Raw genomic sequence first — 22615 nt, 5'->3', positions numbered from 1 at the left:
CTTTGCTGAGCAGCCTTTCAGGTTATGTCGATATATGACTCGTTTTACTGTGGATATAGATACTTGTCTACCTGTTTCCATTACTTGTCATGCACAAAGTAGATGTCCTAAATGACTTGCCAAATGTATTAAAAATGACTTGCCTTGTTAAAAATGTATTTTTAATGACTTCAACTTAAGTGTATGTAAACTTTTGATTTCAACTATACGTGCTAATAACATTCTACTTAGTGCTTCAGAAAACCCAGCCAATTTTCACTCAGACCACACTCATCCCTTCAACAACAAGGCCTCTCTCCAAAACCCTGCCCTCCAAAGACATGCCCACCATCCCATTGTCAGCAAACTCGAACAGGACACCTATTTCAGCAATATGTCATGTAGTGGGACATTTTATGTATGGTATTCCACAAAAAAAAAAAAAAAAAAAAAAAAACATTTGCTTGGAACCCTTCAGATACTGTCATTTCCTTTGAAAGATTTCTGAGTTTTCTTAAAAGAATGCCAACTATTGTATGGTATTTATATTATATTAGTATTTTTGACTTGAGTACATCCAGTCTGCTTTTTCAGAGTGAACGTGTGTGAGTTTTTGTTTCGGTTTGGGTTTTTTAGTGTCTTTGCTTGGCTCATTATCTTTTCAAACAGAGAGAAAAAAATATAAAAAAAATAAAAATAGGCATAAACCATTATGCTTAATTGCAGTGTGGACATACTGGACTTTTGCCCCCTTTTTTTAATCATATCCATACCAACCTGTGGTATGAATGGCAGGCTAGGATCTAGGGACTAGCCTAGAGAAATCTCTCTTTTTGGGCTTCAGGTGCTGCCATTAGTCTGACATTTAATAGAGTAGTTGGAGAATGTTTTTTTTTTTTTTTTTTTTTTTTTGCCATTCAAGGACAGAGATTAAAGAAAATAGAAAATGAATGTAGATGGAAAAGTATTTGTTTTGGAGATGTGTGTGTGTACAGCAGGAATTGAGAGGTTCAATCAAATCTCTTCAGTGCCTCATTCTCTATTTATTTATTTTTTCTTTGTAGCTGTCTCTGCGTGGGTTGGAGTTTGTCCTTAGCAAAATAAATGCTATTTTACTGTGGTACAGTGAATAAACCACAGTGTGTGTCATTTATTTTGCTGTGTATTCTAGCATTCAATGCAAAGGCTGAATTATACTGCAATTTCCCACACTGACTGGATAACCCCTCTATATTGCACATAGATTACTATACTTCAGCAAGTTGCTGCATGAGATATCTATTGAGAGTCTTATGAGGCTGACCTTCCACGAGCCTCTTTTTATGTACCACTCTTACACCAGTTTTACTATAGTGAGACCACACTAGGAGACAGGCTACTGTGACCCATTTAATTTGATAGTGCTGCTTTATATTAGACACCAGGCAAAATTGATTTTCCACATGGATAAATCTTGTTTCCTTGCACTGTTTACCTACCATGAGGCACCCATTCATTTTTCATATTTTTTTTTTCTCTTTACCGGGAAAGGCTAGAGTACAATGAGAATTGCCAACTAGGATGATGGAAGCTCTCTGGGAAATGCAGCAAACATGTTCGGGTGCCTTTCTGTTTCTCTTCAAATTTGCATAATTCTAGTGAGAAATTTGTTATTGTTTTATTGTCCAAAGAAGTCGTATCATGATGCCAGCAATAATTTGTTCACACTGGGTCTCAATAACTAACTGTGTGTATTTTCACACGTACGTATTTTCACGCACAAATTTAGCAGAGCTGTAATTTCACAGTAGCTCTCATTCTCACTTCCACATATTCTAACTTGGTGAGCTACATTTAGAAAGGACAAGTCAAAACCAGTGCAGTTTGGCATCAATAGCTGGGATTCCATCCACGTATTTTTATGCACATTTTGGGATATCGCATAAAAACTGCTGGATGGGAAAACCAAAATGCAAACCAAATCTCAAAAATGTGTATAAAAAACGTATGCGCTCACTTGGGGTAGATCATTTTTATTTGATAAGAAGAAATACACATAAACTATGATGGAAACTCATTTACCGTATTAACTTCTATTGAATACTGTATATTAGAAATACAAGATGCGCATCAATAAACGTGATGTAACCGAATAACTCGTTGATAACTGGACTAACCAGCGAATCAGTTATCACATCTGAAATGTTGCTCTGGTCATCCTGAAATGACGGTGTCTAGGCTCTCCAAATCCTGCATAGAGTTTGCAGCGCAAATAAGTCGAATACAAACTTCAACTGTGCCGAAGAGCAGATTTATTGACACTTTTGAAAATATAGATCTGCACAGCAAAGACATAAGGAAGGAGGAATGCACACACATAGTGCTCCCAGAACTGTGTGACGTGCTGTCATTCCCAGACATCTGACAAAGTTCTTTACAATGTTTTGTCTGTGTGCTCTAAACTGCAAGTATTTTATTAATAAAAGAGTTACAGTGGCTAAAAGTTCTCAGGATGTGACAATTTTGTGCTTCTGAACACTTGGGATGAAAACGTGGGCTTTATTCGCACATTGTTTTTGCGATATTATGGTTTTTAGCATACATTAAATTCGCAACTTGGATGGAAACATAGCTATTGACATCAAACCTCACACAAAGTTTCATCACATGCCATATCTGAATATATATGAATGTGATTAAGATTTGAGAGTTGCGGCAGAGGGGAACATTTTCAGCAAATAACGGATTTAGTTCTGTTCCTAATGGCTTCAGAAGACTTGGAATAGAGCGCACACATTTTATGGTGTACTTTTATGATACCTTTATGGTGCTTTTTTGTCATTATTGGAGCTCGACAGACAATGTCTGTCCCCATACTCTTTCACTGTAAAGAGCTGAACATTCAGCTAAACTTTTATTTTTCAAAAGTCATAAAGGCTTGGAACAACATTAGGGTGATTGTGATTAAATGATGAAAGAATATTCATTTTTGAGTGAACTTACCATTTAAGTTAAACAATTCTTTGTTGTTTTTCTTATTTTTAATTGTATTATATTTTTGCAGTGCCAGTGCTAGAGATATTTCTTTTGGAACAAATGTAATGTGATGATGAGCCCCACGAATCTTTGCCCGGGATTTCATTTCAGACTAATTGATGACACTGGATTTTAGGAAGGGAACTGTGCCACCCATCCCCGCTCTGTGTTTCACACGTTAAATTAGACAATAGGGCAAGTGGTTTTATTCCAGCCATTTCTATAAAGATGAATTCATTGGATGGTGTTGACTTGAGATCCACTTTTGGTTACGGGGGTTTGAAGAATTGGAAAAGTAATATAAAACAGATTTGCCCTGATTCCTTTTCTGGCTTTGACATCAGTCTGCAGTGGGATTATGGGGGATTTATTACTTTGGAGAGTTCACCTGTAGCAATGCAATCTCACAAATGGATAAAAGTCCCAAGGTTTCCTCTCGGACCTGCTAGTAATTGTGTCTGGACTAGCTTTCATTGTGCAGTACTACTGTCTTGAGGTATTTGTTGTTGTGTCTTGGACAAACTCTCTTTGTTGAAATTGATTCGCTCAGTTTTGTGTTATATATTTTTTAACACCTTAAGCTGGACATTCTCACTCTTGACTTCCTGACATCACAATTAGGGTTGGGAATCAAGAACCTGTTCCATTTTGCTATAAATACTGGATTCTAATGGTTGTCTTGACATTCAGTCCTGAAAGACCTTCATTCTTCCACCAATGCAGACGGAAGCATCAGAGCTGTTGTCATGGTGATCAGGATGTGTTTTAGGCTGTCCTAACTCTAAGGCCACATCCACACTAATTCGTTGAAGTTTGAAACCTACGTTTTCAGTTTTCTAACATCATCATTTTCCAAAGTATGCAGTTATAGAGAGAGTTTTTGAAACTCTTGTTCCAGTGTGAAAAGTGTTTCAGAATGAAAGGGTTAAACATAGCAAAATCAATGCGTTTTCAATAGGGCTGTCAGTCGATTAAATTTTTTTATCTTGATTAAACACATTCTTTTTTTTTATTCTTTTTTTTTTATCGCAATTAATTGCAGATTTTGAAAATGCTGAAATTTGACACCATATATATTATGTTCCTGTCAAAATGCCTTTATTTCCATCTTAGGAAAGAAAACAATATGTAAAAATATAATGCTTTATTAACATTTTCGCCAGGCGCCCGCCCCAGTTAAGCGGCATCTGCTTCACTTCGGTGAGGGGCGAGAATGCCACCACCTTGCATGCGGAGATCGCGACCCTTCTGCGCAAGGGCGCGATAGAGTCTGTCCCTCCAGCTGAGATGAAGAAAGGGTTTTACATCCCTTACTTCATCGTACCGAAGAAAGGATTGGGTTGCGGCCAATCTTGGACCTGCGAGTTCTTAACTGGACCTTGCACAGATTCCCGTTCAAGATTCTGACACCAAAGCACATTTTGTCGTGTGTCCGGCATCAAGATTGGTTTGCGGCGGTAGACCTGAAGGACGTGTACATTCACGTCTCGGTTCTACCTTGACACAGACCCTTCCTACGGTTTGCTTTCGACGGCCAAGCGTATCAGTATAAGGTCCTCCCCTTCGGCCTGTCCCTGTCCCCTCACTTCTTCACGAAAGTCGCAGAGGCAGCTCTTGCCCTGTTAAGGGAAGTGGGTGTCCGCATACTCAACTACCTCGGAGACTGGCTGATTCTAGCTCACTCTTGAGAGTTGCTATGGGCACACAGGGACCTCGTGCTCAGGCACCTCAGCCAGCTAGGGCTTCGGGTCAACTGGGAAAAGAGCAAGCTCTTCCCGGTTCAGAGCATTTCTTTTCTCGGCATGGAGTTAGACTCAGTCTCGATGATAGCGCACGCGGTCAGTGCTGAACTGCCTGAAGTCGTTCAAGCAGAGAACAGCGGTTCCACTGAAACACTTTCAGAGGCTCCTAGGGCATATGGCATCCTCGGCGCCGGTCATGCCACTAAGGTTGATGCATATGAGACCACTTCAGCACTGACTTCAGACTCAAGTCCCGAGATGGGCATGGCGCCACGGCACACATCGCGTGGCCATCACACCAATCTGCCACCACTTGTTCAGCCCTTGGACAGACCTTGCATTTCTATGGGCAGGAGTTCCCCTACAGCAAGTGTCCAGGCACGTCATCATTACGACAGACGCCTCCAAGCAAGGCTGGGGCGCCGTGTACAATGGGCATGCAGCCCATGATTGCACTCACCTCCATCAAGAGGGTCTGGGACCTGCAAGCGTACTCTGTCAGTGATACTTGCCTGGAGTTTGGTCCGGGTGACTCTCACATAATCCTGAGACCCCGGCTGGGCTATGTGCCCAAGGTTCCCACAACCCCCTTCAGGGATCAGGTGATGAACCTGCAAGCGCCGCCCCAGGAGGAGGCAGACCCAGCCCTGCCGTTGCTGTGTCCGGTACATACTTTGCGCATCTACTTGGATCGCACGCATAGCTTTAGATGCTCTGAGCAGCTCTTTGTCTGCTTTGGCGGACAGCGGAAAGGGAACGCTGTCTCCAAACAGAAGCTTGCCCACTGGATCGTGGATGCCATCGCTATGGCATACCTGGCCCAGGCTGTGCCCGCCCCTTCGGAAATACGAGCACACTCCACAAGGAGTCTGGCATCCTCGTGGACGCTGGCCCATGGCACCTCTCTAGCAGACATCTACAGGGCAGCGGGCTGGGCGACACCCAATACCTTCATGAGATTTTACAATCTCTGGGTTGAGCCGGTTTTGTCCCATATTCTGTCAGGTAAGAACAGGTCAGTTCGGGAATATGGACAGCTGGCCGGGTGTATCACTTGCGTATAGTGCCTTTCCCCTCCTAAGAGGTGAAGATGTGCGCTTCTTTTCCCATGCGAGTTCACAAACCCTTGAACCCTGGATGTCCTTCCTCCCTAGCCCTGTGGCTCGCAAATTCAGCGGAGGAATTCACGGCCGGAACTAGTACGTGTGCTAATATGCCCTTACTGAGGTAGGTGCTCCACAGGTGCTGGTTACTCCAGTAACCCCCTGTGATGTATTTTCCGCAGTACGGTCTCCCTGTCGGCAGACCTGCGTCTCCCTTCGACAGAGCCCTCTCTGTCCCGGTTGCCGTGTTTGTAGAGCCCCTCCCCTTTCAGGCAGGACCTACCAACGCGCCTCTTCCATTTGCTCCTCAGCACAAAACCTGAATGAGTGGTTGCGAGCCAGCTCTTTTTATACCCGTATGTCCGGGGGAGAGGCATGTAAATTCCACTCGCCAATTCTCATTGGCCTTTTCTCAAAGATTTGAGGTGTTCGGGGCTCTCAAAAGCGACCCCAAGTATAACTACATCAACACAATGTCTTATTCCCTCCATCAGGGAACGGTGGTTACGACAGTAACCGAGATGTTCTTTGTTCCTCAAAATTACTAAAATTAGGTTAATCGCATCGTTAACAGAACCATTAAGAAACCAGAATGGTTTAGTGGAATTAGAATCAGAACCAGCATCTCTAAATTCTTTATGATTGAAAATTAGGCCTATCACTTCCTGCAACAACTATGTCCTTTTAGTTCTAAAAAACTGATTTTGAAACGGTGGAACCAGGGCCGTTTCTGACCATTTTGGTGCCCTAGGCGAGATCACAATTGTCGACGGGTATGAAGTGAGGGGGGTGCCACCTTAGGCGGATGCCTAGATTGCCAATGCCTAGAAATGGCCCTGTATGCAACTTTCGGTGCAATCACCTTTCTCAGTCATGTCCCCACAACGAAAACTGATTTCTAAAGCTGATGAAACTCTTCACTACTAGTCAGACAGACTAAATGTGCCACATTGTCACACATGTGACATGGGATGTGTGTGTGTGTGTGTGTGTGTGTGTTTGGGCAGGTTTAAGTGATTTACAAGGACTTTTTTTAGGTTACAAACTGGTAATTACAAGGGTATTATGCTATAAATGTGGTTTATGAGGACATTTCTGGTGTCCCCATAATTGAAATTGCTTAAAAAAACATACTAAACGATGTTTTATTGAAAATGTAAAAATGCAGAAAGTTTTTTTTGTGAGGGTTAGGTTTAGGGGTAGGGTTAGGGGACAGAATCTATAGCTCGTACAGTATACAGATCATTATGTCTATGGAGAGTCCTCATAATGATAGCTGCACCAACATGTGTGTGTGTGTGTATGTGTACTGTCTGTATGTCTGTGCAGCATAGTCAGATACTGCTGGGTACTGATTTTCATTAATTCTTCTCTGACTTTGCATTAACAAATGTGTCTCTCGTGAAGAGATAGAGCGAGAGAGAGACAGGGAGAGTTCCAGTGCTCTAGAGTTTGTTAAGTGCTCTTTGTGGATATTTTTGTGAAGTCTGTTTATGTACTCTAGGAGTGTGACAACATCTTTCTCTTTGGTTTCTACTCTGTCGACTAACTTCCTTGTCTTTCTCCCCTGACAACAAAAGCCACTTTTAATGAAGGACATAAGAGCTTTGTGTGTGTGTACGCTTTTCTCGTTAATATCCACAATATTAGCTACTGTTTTCCTAAGCAAACAAAGACAAGACTATTTTAAAACTACATTTTTTTGTGGTATTTGCCAGTGCAGAAGTCGCCACCACAATCCTAGGGTGTTCTGGGTGGTTTCTAGGGAGTTTTTGGTTGTTGCTAGGTGGTTGATTGGGATGTGCACAATAACCATTTTGTAATACACAATACATAATGTTTAAATGATAAAAGCACTAACATTAAAGTAAAAAAAAAAAATAATAATCAAATCGTCACTGTCTGCAACATAGTATTCTGAACCAATGGGGGAAAAAAATGTTTTAAGTGCCAAACCTGATATGTGCTCTGATGGACAGTGCACAGATGCATGCAAAACATGTGTAAACAGCCCCTTACTCTCCCTATACTTATAATAATAATAGTAAGTTCAACTTATTGTCATGAGTTGTGGTAGTGAAGATGAAGAGGCGATGGATCTATTTGCAGACTTTAATGAAGATGAAGGAGATATATAATAACGTGGAGTGCCATAAACTAAATAAACAAACCATCACAACTATTACATGGACGAGAACTGACAAACAATGAACAAAACTGGAAGGTATATATACACAAAGGAACTAATGAGGGAATGAAAGACAGGTGAGGATGATGAGGAACAGCTGGTAGTGATGAGGGTAGTGTACTGTGGGAGATGTAGTCCGGGTGGAAACTTCAAAATAAGAGTCAGAGGAAAACATGAGGGAGACGGAACGTGACACTTATATAGTGTTTTTCCCAAGCTCAAAGCACTCCATAAGCAACAACAAGCAGATATACAAAACAAAACAAAAACCAAACAATAAAACAATACAGAATAAAAATAAAAGACATATAACAATCAAGGAGTATGGATCGAGACAAGCGTATAGTCTGGAGTAATAGTATTGATCTACACATGTCTGACCCAACAGTACCCAGGTTGAAAAAGCCCATTGCTATATTTATATGGCTAAATTCAAACAGCAGCAGAATGCAGTTGTCATTCTTATTTGGAGTGCTCAATGCATTTCTGTTCATACAGTTTGTTATGAAAGAGAGTGACAACTACATTCAATAATCAATGTGACTTTAAATTTACAGGAAGCACAACCGAATTTTGAGACCGTGTTTGGTTGATTTATTCTGTATGAATGGAATGGACAACCACAGTAGCTGTCTGTCACTTCACTGAAATTTGAGAGTCATACCTGTTATTAAATACGGTTGTCGATTTCAAACACCGATTGCATGAGCGTAAACTTGGATTTTCTGGCCCCCAGATATGGCTTGGGTCCTTCCTTCAATATAAGAATTGGGGTCTTTTTCACCTATGTTATTGTCCACCAGGCGAAAAGTCTTAAAAGCTTAGAAAAGTAATAGTACCCCTATCCTCGACATGCTGCATGATTTGAGGTATAATTCATGTATGTAGCACAAACTGTGCTGAAAAGTTAGAGACTTCAGATCAAGGGTTTGTTCAAATCCTTAACCCTGAGTATGAATAATCGTGATAATGCTTCCATTAGAAAGCATCACTAAAAAAGTTGGATTGTTTTCTATGGGAAAGTTAAGTACTCTGTGTTTGAGACATGGTCCCTTTGACATCAATTTCCATTCAAAGCCAAGCATCCATAAATGAAGGGAGATTACACACTACTGCAAGGCATATACAACAGAGAGCAATCACAGTGGAAAGGGCAGACGTTTCCTCTCCTCCCCTTCTGTGCTCTATTGTCAGAGAAGTTGTAGTTGGAGGTCCCTCCTCCTTGTCATATGCAGACAGTGGCAAGAAACAGCTGCTCTTTCATGTCCTCTGTGCTCCTAATGAGAGCTGATAGAATTAGGTGAGCATCTCCTTGAGACCTGTTCACAGACATCTTCTTATAACTGTGAAGAAAGCCAAAGGAGGTTGTGTGGAGGTTTGTGTGTGTATTTGTATACAGGTTTGTTTGTATTTTCAAATAAGCCACTGCTTGTGCATGCACCGCAAACAGTGAGGCACCCTCTCTGCGCCCCTTTGGTAGCCTTGATCATTCTAAACTTGTCCAGTCACTTTCCAACAGTTCCATGTGTTCCTCAGAAAGTTTGAAAACACACTCATCTGCTGAAAATTGCTGGCATTGCATGAGATGCTGATGTGTGCCAATTAATTGTAAAGTAATCAGTTACTGTAATCTAATTACGTTTAGTAAAGTAGTGTAACTGAATACATTTTAAATAATTGTAGTCAGATTACAGTAACTTTAGAGTTGTCAATCGATTAAAATGTTTAATTTTTGAATTAAGTACATGATTTAATCAAATTAATCATAATTAATTTACCAATTTAACAGACCAAAATTTACTGACAAAGGCCCCCAAATAAAGGTTATTTAGATAATAAATTTAGATCTACCACCAAGATATAGCCCTAATAAATATTATAATTCAGATCATTCAAATATATGAAAATACTTTTTCATCATATTGTGGCTAAAGCATTTGCAATATAAAACAAAACTTAATATTTTCACTTTTAAAGACACTTTTTTTATTGTCTAAAAAGTGTCTTTAAAAGTGAAAATATTAAGTTTTGTTTTATATTCATATCATTAAACATAACGAGAGAATTAAATTTGACCACCTACTTTCGCTTTTTACCATCCACTTTGGTAATATATATAAATATCAACAGCGTTCATAGACTACAGTATTCTTGCAAACTATTCCGAGATGTCTGACATAGAAAAAATAGTTAGAACTCATCATATGCACGTGTTCTGTAAGAAGTGCTCACACTGTGTGCGTGAGTGCCAGTGACCCTCTGAATACACAACAAATCAGACAAGAGTATTGATGGCTTTTCTTTTATCTGTTCTTCAAAATATCATCAGTGTGTTTCTTCAAGTGTGCATCTTTGTTTCTAGTGACCAGTGGTGGAAAAAGTACTCAACTTCCAAACTTAAGAAAATGTACAGATACCACACACATTTATTACTGAAGTAAAAGGAAAAGTCACCCATTAAAATACTACTTAAGTAAAAGTAAAAAGTACCTGTGTAACGAGTACACAAGCTGGGCAAGGCAGAAGCTGGTACCGGCTTAACAAACATGTAGACATTTATTTTACAACTTAAAAGACAATACCAAAGCACTGCTTCCCCGCAGTCATGTTGCACACACATACACAGCTTAATGCGTCTCACTCTCTTCATCTGCCCCTGTCTCCTCTCCTTAAATACTCCCACCGCCCCTCACTGGAATGCAAAACCGGTGTGGCACACAGGTGGAACTCATTCACCACTTATCTTCCCAGCCTCGCTCTGCAGAGACGCCGCTCGGCCCTGCCCTGCTCGCCACAACCTGGTTTTAAAAATACTTAAGTGTCAAAAAGTACTACAATTTCAAATCCTTTTACCTTATGAAGTGCGACCCATTCATGTTGTTATTTTTAAAGTCATGTTATTGAGTCTCGTTTACAAATGCTTGTTTTATTTCTGTTTAATTGTATTTATTTTATTTTAAAAACATTTTAGGTAAAAAGCCTTTCTAGGGACCTGAGACGCAAATTAGCATGTGCTATACTCTCTACATACAATAAAATGCGAAGTAATCTCTTCAGTAGTCAAATACTTTTTGAATGTAACTGTATTCTGATTACTGAAGACATTACTTTGAATTTTATTGTCATTTGTTCCATTTAATATTTAGTCTATTAAGTTATTTATCCATATAAATGGTGTGATCCAAAGAGCATTTTGACAGCAGTGATACACTTTCTTAAGATGTGTTACATTCATACAAGCAGACAGAGAAGTAAATTTGAAGTAAGTCTCTTTTTTCCTTTTTTCCTTTTTTTTTTGGGCTGAAATTGTCTTCATGTACCATCCCTACAAAAATGTATAAATAATACAAATAAATCAATAGTTCAGTATACAATAAGTAAAGCTGAGACGCAGGAGGATAAGGACAGATCTTTTATTCAGAAAATAAGTTATAGTTCATGTAAATGAACAAGAACAGAATATAATTAATTTAAACAATAATATCAATAATGTTATAATGTTTAAATTCAACATATTTACTTATTCTGTTCCTGAGCAATTTTGAGTTGAAGCTACCCTTTTAAAAATAGTTACTACAATACAAGCTATTAAAAAAGGGCCTAACTACACTGAAGTATTATCTTGTGACGAGGAGGGCGGGGCTGGGCCGTGACTACACACGCCCAGCCCCCTGTCGGGCTGATCAGCTGAGGAGAGGGATTGGTGCAACGAGATGCGGCAGTTCGAGAGAGAGAGAGCTACAGGCAGCTGCCCTGTATGCGTTTATGTTTGTGTGTGTCTTTATGTTTATGTTTATTAAAACATTACTTTGATGCTTCGTCCGGTTCCTGCCTCCTCCTTTCCATTGAACCCTGTTACATTGGTGCCGTAGCCCGGGAAGGAGGAGGGATGCGCCATCATAGAGTCCTCGCCACTACCATCCACCCCAAAGGAGCAACCGCGGCCATCCGCTGGGGGACGGAGGAGTTGCTACCAACCGCCTGGACGCGGAGGAACGGCCGCCATCTGCGAGGGGAGGAGGGGCTCAGTGCCAGCCGCCTGGAGCAGTGGGGCCGCTGCCAGGGGCGGAGGAGTTCCCTATAGGCCGCCAAAACACGGCGGAGTCGGAAGAACGGCCGCTGTCCATGAGGGTAGGAGGGGCTCGCTGCCGACCACCTGGGGCGGTAGAGCCGCTGCCAGGGGCAGAGGAGTTCACTACCGGCCGCCGAAATACGGAGGGGCGTTCTGTCCGCCAGGGGTCGGAGGACTGGCTCTGGTCTGCCTGGGGAGGAGCAGCCAGAGGGTGGAGGAGTGATTGAGGACCAGGCAACGGTGTATCTGGGAACCGGCGAGTACGTTTTTCCTCTCTCTCCTCTCTCTCTCTCACTATCGCTCCCTGTTGGCCTTTCCCTCTCCTTTCCTCTTTTTGTTGTTTTGTTTTTCCCTCCACTTGTCTCCCTCCCAGGTCGTGGAAGGCAGGGAAGGCCTGCCGGCAGTCTTTATCAGTCTTCTTGAATAGTGTTCACATAAACAAGTGCTGATACGGGTAAAGGTGTCAAGAAAATCTGTTTAAATTCTGGGACATTTTGCGAATGGAATTTTATTTTTCCAGGACAGACTGCCAAAAACCGGGACGATCCTGGGAAAACATGGATGGGTGGCAACTCGAAATGAGCACTTTTTACAGCACACGCAGACATGCGCACACATGTGAGAGGTTGAAAGCAGCCGACAAACAGGGAGCGGGTACCAAATTGAGTCGACACGGCACCCAATTTTCCATTCAACATCATTCATGAAGAAAGCAAAATCATGTGGTAAACACACCTTCTGTAATCATCCACAGCATCAGAGAAGAGTCATTCATTGTTCCTCATATTCAGTGGCTTATATACAGTGATGAATACATTCAGACCACCATGTTTGAACACAGCTAGGATAAATTACATCTTATCTTTTTGTTTGGAAGTGTTTCTTCCAGTGCGCCTCACTGGTCTGATACAGAATGCATGAGTGTATGTGCTCATGCTGGCTGCTGTCTATCAAACACACTGTGTGCTGTTTAAGCTGCTCTCTGCTCTCTTTTCACAAATAATGAGACAAACTTTTTTAATCCAGGTATCGAGTAACAAGAGGGTTTGGCTAAAAAATTTAGCGAAGTAAAAGTAAAGTTGCAACAAATTTAAATACTCAAGAAAGTACAAATTTGGAAAAAAGCTACTTAAGTACAGTAAATAAGTATTTGTACTTTGTCACTTTACACCACTGCTAATGACATTTCTTGTTGTATGTCACTCCGAGAGCTTACAGGTTGCGCAGTGGCGGGTAGATGAACAGAATTTGGTGGGTGCTAATTTCATACCCTGAACATTTTTGTCCTGCTTGCCTCTGCTTTATTTTTAATTGTTGGTTTATGTACGCTTTTGGAGTTTCTCATTTTGGTTGCATCCCGTCTCACTACTTTTCAGCACCTATAGTCCTAAGCACTGTGTTTTAAGGACACTGTGTCAAGTTAAACTTAGTTTAAACTTGAGATCCTAGCATTCTCTTGTGCTTGGTCAAACTCTCATTGAACGCTTCATCTGTCGAATGCTGAGCTGCCTGCTCCTTGGTTTGTTAAGGTGTGTTGCCTGTACAGCTGGAGCTGACTGCCCCCTACTGCATCAAGGTGGTATATCAAGCTTGATTTGTTTTGGTGGTAGCAACATTCATTATTACAGAATTGATGTACAGTTGGGGGCATGATTAATTGATTTACTTTTTTTAACACGTTATGTTTAATAAAATTAATCACACTAAATTAGCATGTTAAATCGACAGCCTTACTTTAAATGAATTAGTAGTGTAAACTGATTACAATTTTAGAGGAGAACCTGTAGTGGATTAATTTTGAGTAATGTACCCAACACTGGTAATGAGTACAAGCGCAGCTGAAGACCCAGCAGAAATTCATTGACAAGTGGGCTAGATGGAAAAAATCTTCAGGGCAAGTGGGCAGAGCGGGCCAAGCCAGAATAGTTTGTTAATGATAAGTTTCTATAAAATATTGTATAGTAGGCCTATAATATTTTTTTTCACTATATAGATAAAACATCTGTGTTTATAGTTTTATTTATTTTTTATCATGTGAAACATTTTCTAGCAAGGAAAAAATAAATAAATATTCAGATAACTCAGCAAAAAACAAAACAAAAAACAACAACTAAAAGTGCTTTGAATAGTGTGCCATAACAGAGAAAGTAAATCAGACTGATTAAAAAAATTAAATAAATGTTGAACAACAAAAGTAAAGTTTGTTATAGATGCAATGCTTTAAACTTTTGACAAATCAAATGTTTTCTTGACCAAATTAATGAATATAACTTTTCTGTTTCTCCGAACTCATACTTATCAGTCGGCCATGATTTTAGTTCTTTAATCTTCCCATTCCGTCAAAATGACAGATAATGATTATTTGCAGTGCAAACTCTGAAAGCTTCTAAAAATGGGGCACTCCTGCACAAGACACTGAAAAAACATTGAGATATGGGGCGGTGTCCGTCTAGCGCAAGTTTAAATAGAAAAAACATTTGAAAAACAGACACAAAACAGACACAAAAAGACAACACCTCACGCGGGCCACTGAACATGTCAAACGGGCCAGATTTGGTCTGCGGGCCACCAGTTGAATAGGCCTGCCCTACACTGTACATTTCACATTTGACCACACATCCCCCACCATCCATCTCATTTTGTGCATCAGCACCTTCCCGGGAGCCAGGATTCTTCTGTTCGCCTCTTTGTTTATCTTTCCTCTCCCACTGCAGGAGACGATCACACCTTTAATAAAGCATCTTGAACACTAAGAGGAAAGTTGTGTTTTATTGTTCTATCAGATCGATAGTGTAGCTGTGTGTGACGTGTAGCTGGAGAAAAACAAGCTCCATAGCAACCACTCACAAGACGTACCCGAAACCATTCAGGAGTTCTTCGCAGGTTATGAAAGGAAAAGTGTGGGAGGAAAACTGGAAATCAGACTTGACATAGAGAAAGGACAGGGACAAACAGAGCATTGAGTATGTGTTGATGGAGTCTCGCAGCGTGGAACTGCTGCTGTGAACAGGGGATACTATAGTTCAAACTCTTATCTTTTGCCTCATTCTCCAGCACTAGCCAGTGGCGTTCATTAGAGCTGACCTGCTGTGGGATTCCATCATGACTGTCTCACAGGTGTGACTGCACTATAAGAAATTGTTTGTTGGACTTCCTGCCTGTAGTGTTTATGGGAAGAACCTGCAACAACAGGCAATTCTTTCAGGCTGTTCTGTATTTACAGACAAATGGCTTACATTACAATACTTATATATTATTATACATGCATTTGTTGAACAATGAAGGCATTTGAAGGAGGTTACATTGCATACATAATTGGCCATGCAGTATATGTTCATGTGGAAAACAACCTGTGTGTGTGGATGTAGTGTGGGTGGGTGGGTGGATGTGTCTGTTTCAAGTTCAAAGCATACATCAAGTTCATCCTAAACTAGTATTGGATGACATTGATGTAGCAATTCAGATCATATTTTAAAACAACGCCAATGACGAATGATCAGATATTGTCCCACTTTCCTGTATTCACCCTAAAATTAAAAGAAAATAGCATAATATTTTAATTTAGGGTTAGGGTTTGAATATTATTCCATAATATTTTTTATTTTGAAAGTAGCTTATGCTATGTTCTCATATAGATAAGTAAGCCCCCAGGGTAAGACCCCTCAGCCTTTTTCTCTTGACCAAAAATGGCACTAAGGATGCTTTCACACTTGGTTCGATTGCTTGGACCGAACCCGAGTTTGTTTCCAGGGTTGGGGAGTAACAGAATACATGTAATTTGATTACGTATTAAAAATACAAAATATTAGTAACTTAATTCCACTACAGTTACAATTTAAATCGTTAGTAATCAGAATACAGTTGCATTCAATAAGTATTTTGATTACTGAAGAGATTACTTTGGATTTTATTGTTATTTGTTCCATTTAATATTTAGTCTATTAAGTTATTTATCCATATAAATGATGCGATCCTAAGAGCATTTTAACAGTGGTGATACACTTTCTTAAGATGTTTTACATTAATACAAGCAGACAGAGAAGTAAATTTGAAGTAACTTTGGAGCAGCAAAAATATAAATAAAACTTGTATAAATTGTCATGTGAACATTTAGCTTTATGCTAAGCTAAAATAATATTTCTAGCCATTTTACATGCAACTGTTACCATGCATGATCATGTTTTTTTTTTTGTTTTTTTTTTTATCAAGAAAATCCATGTTAGATCATAATCGAACCAAGTGTGAAAGCACCCTAAGTCTCATTTCAACACATTTATCCTTTTAATCGTGACATTTCTTATGAATATCAACATCTGTGAGATTGTTTTGAGGTTAACTGATAAATTTTGACATTGGAAAATAGTGATATGTGACAGTCTGGTATGTTGGATATTACCCTTTAAATATCTTTGTGTTGATGGGAGATTTGTGTACACAGTAATGCATTTAGATTTGTGTGGTGATGAATTTTAAATAATGAAAAGGGGCCCCCCACATGGGCCAAGAAGCCCCAGAGGATAAACTTGTTACAGGTGTCATTCAAATTTTACAGTATGTATAAAATACATCTAATATCATACTTAATAATTTATTTTTGTCATTTAATGTAAAATACCAAATCACATAGATTGAATTCCACTCAATTAGCCTTAAGGTTATAATAAATAGCAAATATGATACACCTAATGCATGGAATTATTTAACAATAACCCCATTAATTATAATAATTAATAAATACAAAAAATAATAACACCAGAAACAATATGCCACTGGGGTCTATTGCCCCAATTCTGAGAAAGGCATCTTACCTCAAGGATCTAACATAACCTGTGCACTTATACAAAAAAAAAAAAAAATATATATATATATATATATATATATATATATATATATATATATATATATATATATATATATTGATATATATAGGATGATGCATCATCATCCTGTGCATGCTAAACATATATCTAAATATGTTAAAAGTTAAAAAGTAAATGCACATTGTTCGTAAATGGGGCACTTACCCCATCTTTCCCTACATGTTTGTGTGTTGCACATATATGCTTGTGTTCATGTCAGTGTGGCTGATTAGTTCATTTTTTTATGATCCGCTTTAGTCCATGTTACACTTAGCATTAACAGCCCACCTGTACTCTAAACAGGACTGCCCTTATTGTACAATTCTGCAATTTCACAATTGTTTGCTGGCAACAGTAAATACACTCGGATTTGAAGGCCGCCTTCAGTGAAGCCTGCATTTGTGCTCGCCAAAGTCTTGGGGAAACCGCTCAATGTATTTCTCAGAATAATAATGTTCCCAGGGTTAACAGAGCCTGTAATTATAAAGGATGAAAAAACAGTATTAGAGTATGATCTGGCAGAAAGGATCTGTGTGGGAAAGATAAATAATGCTAACAGGAGCTTTTCGTGTGGACAATTACTATGGTTGGATTAATTTTCTAAATGGGATATTTCGTATTAAGCTTAATTACAAGATATGGGAGAGTTCAGGTTGGGCAGCCTCTGTGATACAATACATGCATTTGGGTTTGTAGCTGTTGACAAAAATAACTTTTGAGAGGCTTTTTCACAAAAAGGGGCTAATTAAAGGGGTTGTTGTTCATTTATATTTAAAATAATAAGATAATAAAGAATCTTTAATTTGCAAAGAAAGTTGCAGCAATTTAATTCGCACAAAAAATAGTTTACACAAAAGCAAAATGAACCACAGGTGGTAGCACTGGTCACACTAGCTGGAAGAAAAGATGTTTTAATATGCACAAATGGATCTCATTTACAAGGTTCAGTTTGTACATTAAAACACTGTGTAAACATAGTCATTTGGAGAGTGGTGTTATATCATGGTTTATTAATTATTGCAGTGTATTCATTATTGGCTACAAGGACATCACTCAGTGGACAATAAATAAATAAATAATAAATACAAAATCACATTTAGATTTATTTAAAATGTGAGATCAAGCAGAGTTATGTTCACACTTAACCATTATATCTTGTGCCTGTGAGTGCGTGTGTTTCATTAATGTTCCTTACTTCTTTTCTTTGCTTCTAACTTGCTACACTGATGGAACACACTGGACTTTGCTGTATTTATCCAGTCGCATGTGAGTACTTCTGACACTATTTTTTTTTTTTTTTTAAATGCACAACTAATGTCTGCATACTACTACCTTCATTAATGACTTTATAGAAAGGAAGAAATAAAGAAAATATACATTAACCATCTTGTTACACAGTTATATAGCAAATACATAAATAAAAGGAACTGAAATATTGATTTTAGTTGATATTTTTTTTATGTGAGAGACCATGGAGTTATATGAGAGACATGAAACTAGCATAGCTTTGTAGGACAATTGGTTGCCTAGGTCAAAGGTCAAGTAGACAGTTTAGTAAAACTATTGTTCATTATACAAAAACATTTGACTCCAGGGTGCGATTGACCAGTCAAAATTAAGCATTCCATAGATCCGTGTTATAAATACTACATCATAAATAAATACAAATTTGCTTAATATACACAATATAGACTATATACGCAAAACTATCTATTGCACACATGTATTTGAAATTGTATACCATAGTGCATGTGCTCAGTTGTGAAACCTAATACATTTTATTCTAGTAAAGACTTGGTGCACACACACACACACACACACAAAAAGGTATTTTTGATAGTATTTTGTTTGTTTTTTATTTTTACAATAGTCAAATTTTCTAATTAATATTTTTTTGTCTGTGTAATCATTCTGTCGTGTAGGTGATCTCATCTGACATGAAGGAAGACCACATCTTCCGTCTGACAGGAAGGGGAGCAGATCAAGACCCAAAGGGCGTGTTCAGCATTAACCGACTGACGGGAGAGGTCGCAGTTAGTCGAGCCCTGGACCGAGAGGCCATTGCGTACTATCATGTGAGTGCCATTTTAAAATAATTTTTTTCAATACTGGCTGCTTTTGAAAGCTACAGTGTGTGTTTACTTAATGTACAATTTCACTTAAAGAGCTCAATGTGACAACTTCATGTTTATTTAAGTCATATTAGACAGTCACACAACTAACTGTACAGCCCTAATCGAAAAGAAAATATGTTTTGCTTCACTACATGCATCACGACGATTAATGGCTTAAATGACTCGTGTCTCCTTGGCAGCCTCGGCGAAGAGGAGCCGACTGCCTTACAGGAGGTATGACTACAGTTAGAGGAGGCAGTTTTTGTACACTCCGCATGTATGATCAATGATGCAGCTGTCAGCTGGCCTGTCAGACAGCACTCAGCTAATGTGTGTTGCAAGTTTGTATGTTCAAACATGACAGTTCCTTCACGTCTTTTACTTGCTTTGGTTTAGCAATATGAATCCCATGGTCAAGAAAAACCTGGAGATATTAGGGAATTATACAATTGTGATTTCCAGGTCTTGAAAAGTCATGGAATTTAATCAATTCTTAAAGGGATAGTTTACTCAAAATGAAAAATATTTTACTTACCCACATCGTTGTTCTAAACCCTTATGACTTTTTCTTTTCCGTGGAATACAAAAGTAGAATTTAAGGCAGAGTGTTAGTCTCAGTCGCCATTCAATTCCATTGCATCTTTTTTCCTTACAGTGAAAGTGAATAGTAACTGAGGATAACATTCTGCCTAACATCTCCTTTTATGTTCCATAGAAGAAATAAAGTAAAATGGGTTTGGACCCAATGATGAGGGTTTTAAAATGATGACAGAATTGTTATTTTTGGGTGAACTATTCCTTTAAAAAGTAATGGATAAGTTAAGTCAAATGTTTTTCTAGTTATACTCAACCCTAAAATATTTAATCAACAAGAAATTACTTGGGTACACTTTACAACAAGGTTGCATTTTTTACATTTGTAAGTGCATTAAGTATCATGAACTAATGATGAACGTTGTTTTTTATTTTTTACAGCATTTATTAATCTTGGTTATTGTTTATTTATGAAAATTCACTTGTTCATTGTTAGTTTGTTTTATTTCATAGTGCCTTAAAGGAACAGTTCGTCCAAAAATGAAAATGTTCTCATCATTTACTCACCCTCATGCCACCCCAGATATGTATGACTTTCTTTCTTCTGCTGAACACAAATGAAGATTTTTAGAAGAATATCTTAGCTCTCTAGGTCCATATAATGCAAGTGAATGGGTGCCAAAATGTCAGCGCTCCAAAAACCACATAAATGCAGCATAAAAGTAATCCATAAGACTCCAGTCTTTAAATCCATGTCTTCAGAAGTTATATAGTAGAAGTGGGTGAGAAACAGATCAATATTTAAGTATTTTTTTGCTAGAAATTCTTCTCCCTGCCCATTAGGGGGTATATGCATGAAGAATGTGAATCACCAAAACCACAAGAAGAAGAATGTGAAAGTGAAAGTTAAAGTGCAGATTGACTGTGCAGGGAGGGGAATTTATAGTAAAAATTGAATAAAATATTGATCTGTTTCTCACCCATCCCTATCAAATCGCTTCTGAGGACATTAACCACTGGAATCATATGGATTACCTAATGCTAACCTATGTGATTTTTGGAACTTCAAAATGTTGGCATCATTCACTTGCACTGTATGGACCAACAGAGGTAAGATATTCTTGTAAAAATCTTTGTTTGTGTTCTGCTGATGAAAGAAAGTCATACACATCTGCAATGGCATAAGGGTGAGTAAATGATGAGGAAATTTTCATTTTTGGATTAACTATTCCTTTAACTAATGTTAAAAAGGATTAATGTATGTTAAAATTAACATTAACCAATATTAATAGGTGCTGTAAAAATATTGTTCATTGTAGTTAAATTGTGTTAACAAATACAACCTTATTGTAAAGTGTTACCAGTTACTTCTCTCTATCAAATGTTTTTAAAATTCTTATTCAAAAATCATGAATGACTGGAAAAGCATGGAAAAGTCATGGAAATTCATTGGTCAACAGATATATTCCAGGGTTCCTGGAATGTTCTGGTAACATTAGTTTATGGTTACACAAAATATAAAGATAATATTTCTAGAATGTTAGGAATTGGTTCCCAATAAAATAAAATAATAAATAACCAAACAGCAACCATATGCTAACTTTAGGGTAATGTTCTGTGTTTGCTGGGTCTATCAGTTTGGGTGTCTAACTAAAAGTCTCAAAACTCTTGCTTCAGTTTATCTATCAGATTATCTGCCTGATAGCTTTGCAAAAGTCAAAGAAGCTAGCTTAAATGGAAAAGGTGACACTTGTCAATATGAGAATGCTTGCCAAAAGAAAGGACCACCCTATGGCAATTCCAGATAACGAGATAGACAATACGAGTCCTTTGATTTGTTTGCTCAGTTGAGCGTGTCGGTGCTTTCATTCAATAATTCAAGAGCTCTTGTTCCCTGTCTTTTTGCGTCCTCTGTCATTTGGCAGATAAAGGATGGTTTACCAGGTTTTTCTATCCCCCTGTAGAGGAGATCTAAAGCAACACTTCAAGTTTGATATCCACCTGTCTGGCTAGGAACACCTTCAATAAAATGTTTTTCTCCCTCCGTTTTGTTTGCCCCAATGGTATGCTCTGATAAAATGTGCTTATGATGGTTTTAAGCAATCAATGTTAGCTTGTCGCCTTTGGCTTGCTTTTTTAATAATAAAAAAAAAAAAAAAAAGAAAAGAAAAAGAAAAGGGGTTTTGGAATAACAGATCAATCTACATAATATTGCTTCTTTTGTGGACCACAGTTTTTGCTTAGGGCACCTCAAACTTGGCTGGGCAAATGTGTGTATGTGTGCGTTTGGACCAGGTGATTGTGGTAAAGCTTGTGTTTGCTTTGGAGACAAGGGTAAGCATAGGTAGACTGACCCCAGTTGAGATCAAAGCCCTTACTTGGCAGAGCACTTGACATTTAAATTTTTTTATCTCTATTTCTCTCACATCCATACTACCCGCAATCTCAAAAGCAACTGGCAAGTGCATGGACATCAAAGCCTGGCATTTTACAGCACTAATGCTCACACGCTCCTATCTTGATGAAGGAATGATGCTAACCACATTTTTATTTACATCTGTTGCCTCTGTCTTCCTGAGATTTAAGAATATCAATTTGTACCTTTATCACTACTACTGTTGCTCATACATTAGGGTAAAGCATTTAAGTTTTAAAAATATAAAGACCTCATTAAAATGCTTAATAAGCTCAGTTTTTTGTACTGTGTTGATGCATTTCTTTTTGAAACAGGAAGTTTGGGTGGGACATGTTGAAGGTTTTTAATTTTTAAATAGCCAGTGAGCTTTAGGTATATCACAGCATTGAACCATGATTTGCTACTTGTAATGCAGGTGCAAGCAAGCTCTTGTGTGCATAATAGCAGGAGCATCAGTCCGCACGTAACCTCCCCGAATGCCCCACAAGACGTTATGTAGTTCCCCACATCCCAGAGGGGGGAAGTGACGTAACTAGCATGGGAGCAGGTCGCTCCAGCCGCGGCTTTTTCTCTCTCTGTTTTCTCTCCACAGA

General features: G+C 38.7%; 1 protein-coding gene across 1 annotated transcript in view; it reads left to right on the top strand.

The window, feature by feature from the left end:
• LOC127455892 (cadherin-13-like) overlaps window positions 1–22615 on the top strand; it is a 570343-nt gene that overhangs the window by 218494 nt on the left and 329234 nt on the right. The window contains exon 5 of the mRNA XM_051724064.1: window positions 18881–19033. Within this exon, the coding sequence (XP_051580024.1) occupies window positions 18881–19033 (153 nt within the window). The remainder of the gene's footprint in view (window positions 1–18880; window positions 19034–22615) is intronic.

This window comes from Myxocyprinus asiaticus, chromosome 18, assembly GCF_019703515.2.
Source record: "Myxocyprinus asiaticus isolate MX2 ecotype Aquarium Trade chromosome 18, UBuf_Myxa_2, whole genome shotgun sequence".
Taxonomy (NCBI): domain Eukaryota; kingdom Metazoa; phylum Chordata; class Actinopteri; order Cypriniformes; family Catostomidae; genus Myxocyprinus; species Myxocyprinus asiaticus.
This window is presented reverse-complemented; position numbering and strand designations above follow the sequence as displayed.